The sequence below is a fragment of the Mesitornis unicolor genome, unplaced genomic scaffold, assembly GCF_000695765.1.
Source record: "Mesitornis unicolor isolate BGI_N332 unplaced genomic scaffold, ASM69576v1 scaffold7012, whole genome shotgun sequence".
In the NCBI taxonomy this organism is placed as follows: Eukaryota; Metazoa; Chordata; class Aves; order Mesitornithiformes; family Mesitornithidae; genus Mesitornis; species Mesitornis unicolor.
Genome location: NW_010167200.1, coordinates 2,346 through 13,141, shown reverse-complemented (window position 1 = coordinate 13,141; position 10,796 = coordinate 2,346). Strand labels below are relative to the sequence as shown.

General features: G+C 48.8%; 1 protein-coding gene across 1 annotated transcript in view; it reads left to right on the top strand.

The window, feature by feature from the left end:
* The window catches only part of SETD5 (SET domain containing 5), a 39,501-nt gene extending 29,008 nt beyond the window's left edge, over positions 1-10,493 (top strand). Inside the window, exons 20-24 of the mRNA XM_010178614.1 lie at positions 19-163; positions 2,332-2,618; positions 5,599-5,732; positions 9,414-9,484; positions 9,653-10,493. Of these exons, the coding sequence (XP_010176916.1) occupies positions 19-163; positions 2,332-2,618; positions 5,599-5,732; positions 9,414-9,484; positions 9,653-10,246 (1,231 nt within the window). The 3' untranslated portion in view covers positions 10,247-10,493. The remainder of the gene's footprint in view (positions 1-18; positions 164-2,331; positions 2,619-5,598; positions 5,733-9,413; positions 9,485-9,652) is intronic.
* Positions 10,494-10,796: the final 303 nt, after the last annotated feature.

Here is a 10,796-nt window from a genome sequence, read left to right as displayed (position 1 = left end):
GAAGTCGGAAGCAGGGGTCGGCAGCTCACCTGCTGAAGGATATTTCAGCAGACATGAGTCGGGGCTGCTTAAAGAGACGGTGCACGGATCCATGTCTCCCTGTGGCGAGAGGGCTTGCGAAGGCATCAGATCTGCTCCCCAGAATCCGCCGCAAAGGAAGAAGGCAAGTATTTTTGTAAAAGAGACTCAAATCGTGGGGATCTGAGTGGGCACGGTTGGCAGCGTGGGAAGGACTTAGAAGGGAGAACAAAGAGAGCAGAGTACAACTGAAATATCTGCTGGGCAAGTAATCCAGGCATCCAGTGCCTGCATAAAAACAGCCTGAAAGTTGTTAAAAGAGAGCGAGCTACCCCTTGGGCAAGATTTTGATGTGAGAGGTGGAAGAAAAGGACCACAGTGGAAATAACCTCTTGTGGGAGCACAGGAAGGAGAGCATGATGCTGGCATAAACGGTTAAGTTAAACAAATGGTTGTTAGCTTGCAGAAGAGGAGACTGAGGGGAGACCTCATTCATGTTTATAAATATTTCAAGGGTGAGTGTCACGAGGATGGAGCCAGGCTCTTCTCGGTGACAAACAATGATAAGACAAGGGGTAATGGACACAAACTGGAACACAGGAGGTTCCACTTCAATTGGAGAAGAAACTTCTTCTCAGTGAGGGTGACAGAGCACTGGCCCAGGCTGCCCAGAGAGGTTGTGGAGTCTCCTTCTCTGCAGACATTCAAAACCCGCCTGGACGCCTTCCTGTGTAACCTCATCTGGGTGTTCCTGCTCCGGCAGGGGGATTGGACTGGATGATCTTTTGAGGTCCCTTCCAATCCCTAACGGTCTGGGATTCTGGGATTCTGGTTCTGTGATTAAACTGTGACAGGACCCAGAGCAATGGCACAGTGCGGCTGCACCCGTTGGTGGAGGTGTTACCAGGATGAAAAGGGTCCCTACTAGGAAAGAGGGTCTAACGCTTCAAAAGAACACACGCTGTTTATTAGAATGTTTTTATTAACATGGAAACACGGTGACATTGCAAGAAAAGTAGGTAAAGGTTGTTACTTAAATTTGAGCTCTTTGACCCTAAAAACACAGGAATACTGGTTAAAGAAAGCGAATGTGTTTTGGTTGATCATAGCAGGCCAGTGAGCCTCATGGGCCTAAAACCAGGTGAAAATGACAGGTGAGGTGTTGCTGTGATAAAACCAGGTACTCGTGGGACAAATAAACATCCGTTTGTGTAGATGTGCACTGGTGCCTTTTCCCGTGCTTGGATTATTTCATGTTTTACTCTAAGTGTGGTAACTCGGATCACCTGTACAAGTGTCCAGCGGGATGGAATATCTAATTTCTGTTCCATTTCTGGAGGGTTTTGATTTTCGTTTGATTTTCCTTTAGAGTTACACTTATTTTAAAACCTTCATATGTTGAGTTACTTTTGGAAATACCTTGTTTGATATTTTAGCATCATAGAGCCTTCTAGACAGGCTTTGAGTCGTAGTTGATAAATTCGGCATCAGAGCTGCCTTCTGCGAGTCCTTTATGGGCTCCGTGCCTCGTAGTAACTCAAAGGGAGAGGCACACACTGAAAGGTAAGTGCTCAGCTGGAAATATTTGTGTATTTTTGGTTCTGCTGTTCCCTGTGTTACGAGACTGCGTTGTCTGGGACCTTTTGGTCTGTGTCTTTGACAAATCTGAGCCTGCTTTGCACAAAATACATCCTGTCCTTGCTAAAAGTAGTTTCTTTAGGTGGCAGTGCTGGTAGTTTGCAGTAGTGGCTGGGGGAGCCCTGGCTGCAGAACCACCATAGCAGGAACCTGCTCTGGGCAGGTTAAAATTCTGTGCAAGGCTTTACCAAGTTTTTAGCATTAATGTGGCTGAAGTAGTGCAGATGGACAGGACTCTCTGAAGACACCAGGTCTGTGAAGAAGACTCTTACCTGTCCTGGAGATGGATCTTGATACACCTTTTATGTAATGTCACCAACCGGCGAGAGCGAGTGAAGCGTGTTGAGAGGAGCAGGAGGATGTAAAGGCTTTGGTGCTTGACTATGCAAACATACACTGAAGTAATGTGAAATTCCAGGTTGTTAGAGAAGCAAATTAGTGGATATTTCTACTGAAATATTTGCCATAAAGGATAAAATGTGAGTGAGCATAGCAGGTCCAAATTGGCACCACTTAGCTCTTTTCCCAGAGTGCCTACAGATTATATAGTATACCTCGTAAAGTTTTATCTGCAAACTTACTGAAACAGGTTTCAAAAATGGTGTGTGGGCACATTCCTCCCCCTGTCCTGGTCCATTGCGTTCCCTGACTCGTGGCTGTATTTTTCTCTCCCAGGTATCTCTACTAGAATACCGCAAGCGGAAACAAGAAGCCAAGGAGGGAGGCGACGCGGTGCGATGCACAGGGACTCCCACCCGACAGGGCAGCAGCAGCTCTGTGACTGACACAGATGGCACCAGCCTGCCAGGCTCCGCAGCACGGACCCCATCCTCCCCACAAAGTGGCTTCTCCCCTTCGCATCCCTCCCTGCCTCACGTGGAGGACGTCAGCCCGCCGGACTCACGGGGGGCTCTTTCCTCAACATCGCTCAGCAAATCCCAGGAGAACATCAGCAGTAGGTGGTGAGTGTTTTCCTTCCAAGCAAGCCTGAGGTTGCTCCACAGAGAAGGACCAAGCTCTCCAGGGGGTAGCTCAATAACAATAAGTGCAGTTGGATGGGTTCGGTTGGGTCTCTTGGCATTGTTCCCTTTTGTAATCACTAAACAACCGTGAAGCAGCGGCCTTCTCAGCCTGCCCTGTTCTTGGTTTAGATATCAAAAATCTGTCTTGAAAGCTATGAAGTTAAACAGTTGTTTCTCTTTTCCACCAGTTTTCTTCTAAGGTCTCAGGTTTGAAGGTCTTGCTCTGGCAATGAGAATTTAATCCAAGTCTTTTCTGGCTGAATGTCTACTTTTTTTGGGCATGAGTGATACTTGGTAAACTCCTGTTGACTTGGTCAACTCCTGTTTCCAGAAGGAAAACTGACAGAGTCCTCTGCAGCTTTGCATTTGAGAAGCAGGGACGGTGAAACAACTCCAGCTTTCCTGATGCCTTACACATAGAGCTTAAAGAGCAGTTTCCAGACTGCAGATGGTGGCTTGCCAAAGGCATGGACAAACCACCTTTACTGTGTTACCATGCAAAGGTTTGATAAGGGAAAAGGCTGGTTTTCAAAAGCTTTTGAACCTGATAGTCATGTATGGTCCAAAACATGAAGTGCTGCAGCACTGAAATGCAGAGCATTGCGTTATGGTGTCAGTGCAGCGATGGTCAGGGTGTTCTGCTGAGCACAGCTGCGTCACACCCTGGCTCTGCGTGTTCAGGTTCTGTCCTTGCTCACCACAGGCACAAAGGCTAAGGCTGCCTTTCTTCCTGCCGAATCTCCACGTGCGCAGCTGTGAAACTGCTCATGAAACGGCAGGGGGTGGCAAGGGAAGAGATGCTGAGCAGTGCTGAAGACAGTGAGAAGTATGAAGTCTATGTTGAAAGTGCTCGAGAAACACAGTTTTCAGTGGATTTGCAGGAGTAATAAGATCTGTTTCCTTCCCTTTTCCATCACTCTTCAAGAAGTTCAATAGCAATAATTTCTTACAGCTCTGTGACCTGCCAGATGTTGGGGCTGGCCACAGCTGGGGCAGTCAGCTGATGTTTAGTTTATAACCATTCTTTTATAATTTAATATTATTCTGTGCAAGTGTTGATGTCCTGGGCCCTTCTCCTCCTGTGCGACTTCCTTTTGCCTGCAAAAGAGTGAAAGAAAACCCTAGCTGAACAAAAAACCATAGTTTGGGGTGAGGTGTCAGTGTGGCAACCTTGCTCTAGTGCCACGTTTGATGTCCTGTAAGCTTCATCTGCTGCTCCTCAGCAGGTGCTCGGTCTGGCTTCAGTTCTCACATGGTTTCATGAGTAAGTATTGTGTGGGAATGAAGATATTGTTGTACGGGACGCTGGATGTAAAGTTGAAACCATGCGGATCCTTTTCGAAATGAGATGAAGCAGATTTGCTGCCTTTTAAATTCTTGTTCTGTGTTTTAATGGGCAAGGCTAACAAACTCGCAGTTACTTTTTAGTTTTAAAATACTTATCAGAAACTGCATGTGACCGAGTTAAAGTTGTGATCCAGTTTCATCTTCAACTCTGAGTGCTTACAATTCAGAAACTTTTCCAGACATCCACGATAATACAACATTAGGGAGAGGAGAAAATGGTGGGGACTAAAATGATGTGCCTTAATTTTTAGAGTTGTCCAGGACTTTGCTGAATTCTACAATATTTGCCAGTAGATTTCATCTAAAAAAAATGAAGTTTCTGTCTCTTTCAGTTGCCAAGATACAGCCATCACAATGTAAACAGATGTGCTGCTGCCCAGTAAACCCAGCCTTGCAGAAAACTGTCTCCAGCAAAACAATAGCAGCAACGAAGGTGTGAATTCACCCCCTCACCCCATGCACCTCCGTGAGGTGTGAACTCTGGCCCCTTCTCCCTTCTGCTTCACTGAGGGGTGAACTTCAGCGTCTGGGCTATTTCTTAAAAATAAAGAAAAAAGAATTTTAAAACAGCAAATTAATGTAAAGCACAGTTTTAAATATATCTTTAAAAACAAACAAAAATTCAATTAAATACAGAAATCTATTAGTGCAGTGTTAAGCTGCATGCTTACATGGTATGCAGTGTGTTTAATATTATACGAAATATTTAAATTCAGGCATTTTCAAGGCGTGTGTTCTTCAGTGTCTCGGGTAAAGGCATTGGGAATCTCTGACCGAGGTGCTGTTATCTCATAGGTTAAACCATGTGTTTCTGTAAAGAGATTTGGCTGATGCTGTGCGTGGTAAATTGAAGAGCGACCCAGGGGTCTGGGGTTTGTCTGTGGCTCTGGTTTTCTTCTACAGATTGGCTTTAGAAAAGCCACTTCACCTCTGGTTTTCACCCTCAGACTATAGACACTTATAATATGTATATAATGGAAGATGTAGCACCAATCTTGAGCAGAGATTTCACATTATAAAATAAACGGGACAAAGTAGCGTTAATGGGCAAAACAGCCAAGCTAGCTCTGCTCCGGGGCCGTTGCGTTATCATAACGGTATCGGGTTTGCTTCTTTTCAGTTTGAATACAAGTAACCTGTGCAAAATAGCTGCATCTAATTTGGAAACGGGACCAGGATTTTCAAAATGCTGTTGAATCCTGAACCCATTTTCTGGGAGGAGGTGTCCTGTACTCGAGTGATGTGCTGAACTGGATGACATTTTGTATGTCTGAGAGCGGTGCTGTCATGGGAGCCAGTGGCTGGCAGTCTAAAATCCCACAGGAGACAATTCCCATTGCAAAAGCAGCTCAGAAGTTTATTCTCCATCTGTCTACAGAGCTGGTGGTCTCTGATCCCTCCCCTTTATGGTAGAGGCTTGCATTTGCGCTAACTTCATACCGCTGAATTTAAACAGAACCTTAAAACCTGTCTTGTGGTGATACCAAGGAGCCCGCAGCCCCCCTGTGCCTTGGTCACACTGCTCTCGGCCGCGTCGCTGCCATCCTCAGCTGGTTTGGGGTTTTTGTTGCAGGATGGTCCCGACGTCGGTGGAGCGGCTCCGAGAGGGCCGGGGAATACTGGAGAAGGTGCTGCGCAGTGGCGCAAAGGTGTCCCAGAGAAACGAGTCCTCGCCTTCCCGCGACAGCGCTGTCGAGAGAGACGCAGGTAGGAAGAGGAAACTTGTGGGGAAATGATGGGCTCGGATAACGCTGCTAACTCGTCTATGGAGTTAGTTGTATCTTCATCTTTAACATTATCAGTGCCTTGTGACAGCCTTCTGCAATACTTCCTTGTTATTTCGATGTTGTCTGAGCCTAGATCCCTCTGTTAGACCTGGAAGACCTCCAGGGTTTGGACTCAAGACTCTCTGCATCTTGGCATTGGCAGGGACGGCGTCTTTGTCCTTGGACAGATGGGTTAAGCAGCATTGCCTCAATTGCCCCTGTGTACTGGGGATGAAAACGCTGTCATTTAATAATTCCAGTTGGCTGAACATCCAGATAAATGTATTATCACATTAAAACGTAGGTGTAGACTTCAGGCAAGGCAAAGAACTGGTTTAGCTTCCAGGCCTTACTTCAGCTCTTTTTGAAGTGACTTGATTCCCTGAGTTGTGATTTGTCAGTGTTGTGAAATGCATCTCCTTACTGAGATGAATTCAGTTCAGCGTTGATGTTCCTTTCTCTGAATAAAGCGCTGTCCTCACCAAGTAGCACACAGGGCCAGTATTTGTAACTCGAGCTGAAATTACGCCCCTCTTTTATCCATCGTGGTCTAAAGGTGAGATGTGACATTGAGAGATGGACGGATCACTTCATCCCAGTTTCTCAGCTGTGAGAGGAAGTTATGTGTCTGTATTTTATTGTGCAGTCTCTGTTGCACACGATTGTTCTTCCTGAACAGGCACTGCCCTCAGAACCCTGATGGCACCTGGGACTTAGTGATGGATCATCATCTTTACATCCCTTGGTCTATTTGTTGCCATCAGCCCCCACTTCCTTACGGCTGAGGACTGTTGTTGATGTGGTTTCAGTTCACTGATCTGAGTCTCTAAAAGCCAGAGCCACTTTGTGTGGTGTTTTAGACAGAGAAACACCCGAGCTTCTAAGCCAGGCTAGCACAGAGCATTCTGTGAGTAATTCAGCAGCAACAGCAGCTTTTGCCTTTGGGGTGTCTCGTTTCTGAGCATTTGAGGGCGAGCAAGTATTTACTTCACTCCAGATCAGTCTTTTTCCCCAGTTGCAGTAAACGCTTTCTGAAAACTGGCCTCTCCTCTAAGGTTTTTCTGTCACTGTACACCAAAGCGTGTCTCTTTTCAATGCCTTTTCTTCATGCAGTCTTGAGAGGGAATCCTCTGCCCTGTCACAAAGTTCACTGGTTCCACAGGACCCCACTGGGAGCCCGTTTCCTGTCTCTCCTACCAGTGGAATTGGCTTTCTCGGTGATGATTTCCTACAAGGGTGATTATTTTCTTCCTTCCTGCAAGACGTGCACCAAGCCTTTTACCTGCTGTAATCTAAACAGCTCTGGCTCTTCAGTCTCACCCTGGAGTTTCATCTGCATCGATCCACTCTTCTTCCTTATTACACAAAACACAGCCCACTCCAGGCTGTGAACACTTTAATGCTGTAGCTGACAAAAGGCTTTTTGTTTCTTTCATCCTAATACAGCAAAATATTTCTTTTTCCTTCTTTTGAGTACTCTGGCAATTTCCTCAGCGGCTCGTGTGGATTCTGTGAGCTGCCTTCCCTCCTCTGGTTGCTGCTCTGCTTCTTAGTGAAAGGAAGAAGTGGCTGAGTCCCTGCCATCCCTGGTGTCACCAGGGTCATGTGCATTGTGAAGATGCACATTTACTTAACGCTGTGATGGATGATAATATGAGGGGAACTAAAAACTCCAGATTTGGGTGGTTTGCTCACAGGGCATGGAGGAATGAAGTGGAGTTTTTGTGCATGCCACACTTCTGAGAACTGCAGCTGCTGTCAGTTAAAGCTGTCACTTCAGGTACGTTTTAGGTTGACACAGGCCAGTGCTGCCAAGAAGAACATTTCTGCTTTATGTCCTTCCAAACGTTGGCTTTGTCTGTCTTAAGTTTGCATAAAGCAAATTCAGGAAGGTTACAGCCTATTCACCCTTTGCAATTGAGGATCTTTTGAAAATCTTTTAACTTGTCAAGGTTTTTTCCGTGAGCAGGCACTGCTGGTGTGCCTGGCCTTTTCAGAAACAGTGTCTTCCAGAAATCTTCAGATTTCTTCAGATTCTCGTACTCAACTCCTGTTAATCACAACAATCCCCTGGACTGAACAGTTGGTCTCCTCTGAAACATGCCCCAGACTTCAGGCATTGCCTTTCTGCAGTGCAGCACTCGGTGTCACTCACAGCAAACCCCTGCTGGATGCATTGGGTGCTGTTTTGGATAATGGGAGGTGGTACAGGACACGGGCCAGAAGCTTTGTTCTCCGGTCTCTGTGCAGGTCCTGTGCCCTGAGCAAGAAGGCTTCTGAATCCTGACAGCAGACAAGACAACTCCATCCAGATTTCTGTTTAGCAAAGCCAGCAACTGTGATACAGCACAGAGGACACCTGCAGCAAAGCCATGGGCGCTGCTGGCACCGACGCTCGTGCCAGTGCATCTGGTGCAAAGCCAGACCCGTCTGGCCAAAGCACAGAGCAGGCTCAGGCAGCGTGTCTTGTTTCCTGGCTGAGACACATCTGTCATATAAATTTGATACTAATACCAACACTATTTCACCGAGGCATTTCAGATGCGGCCGCTGAGAGTCCCTGGGATGCTGCAGATAAACGGCTCTGTCTCATTAGACTGCAACATATCTCTGATGGGAGATCTCCCAGCCCCTCCAGTTTCTCTCCCTCCTGAGCAAAGCGTGGTCGCCAGCTGAACCCCGGGGTTCCAGCAGCAGCGATTGCTGACACCCATCTGAGGAGGGGCTGTTTTATCTCCCCAGCCGTAGCCAGTGTGGATTCCCATGACCAAGGCTGCATGGAGAATTGTGGAGTCTTTAGAAACGACCTTCTGCCTCTCGTGTCCTTCTGAAAGCCAAGGGAGCCCGGGCTGTGCCTGTGCAGTGCCACCGGCTGCAGCCTGGCCCAAGGCAGGGGAGCTCTGTGCTAAACCAGAGAGCGCTGGGGCGAGGGCCGCAGCGGTTCCTCACCTCTGTGGCTGGTTTATGTGTGTTGAGAACAGAACAGAACGTTAGGGATTGGAAGGGACCTCCAAAGCTCATCCAGTCCAATCCCCCTGCCGGAGCAGGAACACCCAGATGAGGTTACACAGGAAGGCGTCCAGGCGGGTTTTGAATGTCTGCAGAGAAGGAGACTCCACAACCTCTCTGGGCAGCCTGGGCCAGGGCTCTGTCACCCTCACTGAGAAGAAGTTTCTTCTCAGATTTCAGTGGAACCTCCTGTGTTCCAGTTTGTGTCCATGACCCCTTGTCTTATCATTGTTTGTCACCGAGAAGAGCCTGGCTCCATCCTCGTGACACTCACCCTTTAAATATTTATAAACATGAATGAGGTCTCCCCTCAGTCTCCTCTTCTGCAAACTAAAGAGCCCCAGCTCCCTCAGCTGCTCCTCAGAAGGGAGATGCTCAACACCCTCCATCATCTTTGTAGCCCTACGCTCGACTCTCTCCAGCAGTTCCCTGTCCTTCTTGAACTGAGGGGTTTTCCAGTTGCCTTTTGTAGGGTTCCTCAGCTTCTGAAATGCCGATGGCTGGAGATGCCGCTCTCGTCTCAGCTGTAGATGGGTGCAGGAGGTGGCTGGGGTGTGCGCGGGCGTCGTTTGAGAAGGGCTGTGATGTTTAACATCTTCCCTGTGCCTTGCAGACACAGAAGCAGACACTCCAGAAGCCCCCAAAGGACCAGCAGTTTACAGTCCTTCTCGATACAGCTACCAGGTAAACTACTTCATACCTTCTCTGAAATAAAGCATTAGGTGACAGTCGGGTTTGGCTGCCGGTTATTCCCCATCCTGCTGCACGAATAAGCACCGTTAGCCCGAGGAGGAGGTAGGAACTGGTGGAGTCGCTCTGACGTGCCTTTCTTTTCCTCACCGACTCGTTCAGCTCCTGCAGTCGGACAGTCCCCAGGCAGAATCGCAGAGCCTTCTCCAGCAGAGCTCCTCCCCGTACCGAGGACACCTTACTCCATCTCCCGGGTACAGCTATCGAGCGGCAGCACAGAGGACAGCACACGGCCTGTCCCACGGTTCCTCAGAAACCTCCCTCTCCTCCACCTCCTACTCCAGCCCTGCCCACTCGGTCTCCACAGACTCCTCTGCCCTGTTTGCAGGGAATTCGGGGTATTACAGCAGCCAGCAGCACTCTGGCAGCGGCAGCCTCCTGAAGAAGAGCTGTGCCGCTGCTGCCAGCCCAGCACAGCCCGCGGCTGTGGACTCTCTTTCCTCCGAGTCGGGCTCCCAGCCCTGCACGGGCGCGTCGGGCTCCACCTCCGCTCCCCAAAGCGCTCGGTCACTACAGTCAGACTTGCGGACTATCAGTCTGCCGAATTCTGGGCAGTCTGTTCTCTACCAGGGCTCCCGGGGGGCAGTGATCTCCAATGCACAACACTATCCGCACCGTGGGGGAAGCAGCGTCCATCAGTACAGACTTCAGCAGCTTCAAGGTTCTGGAGTAAAGACTCAAACGGGACTTTCCTAGGGCTGCCTGGACTCCGGGAGGACAAAACTGCCCATAGCTCCTTCCAGTCACCTCTGGAAGTGGCTCCTGGGCCGGTGTTGGGAGCTCGCACCCGATGCTGGGGTGCCAGGGGTCAGAGGCTGAGGTCTGAGATGCACGGGTGAGATTTGTGAGCAGTGCTGGCCTCTGGCCTTGCAGGAGAGCGCAGATTTCTCTGAGGCAGAGACTGTAGCAAAGCTGTTCCCTGACACGTGGGTACATTGCAGAAAAAAAAAATGAAAAATAGAGAAAAAAAAAAAAGGCAAATGGTTCAAGTGCAATGACTGTGGTGCAGCCTCTGTCTCTCGTCCGTGCCCATGGCCATAGTCACTCATGCAGCACGGATGTCTTTTTGAATACAAAAGCAGTTGAAAGAAAACGTGGGGGGAAAATTGAACTCCGGTCCCAAAGCTCTCTCTGTGGGTCAGGTTCTGGGTGCGTCCTGGGGAGGGCTGGAGCCCGTTACGATCATTCCAGTCACACGCAGACGAGTGCGCGGGGGCTGCCGTGGGGCCTGGGTCGGGGCTGCCGC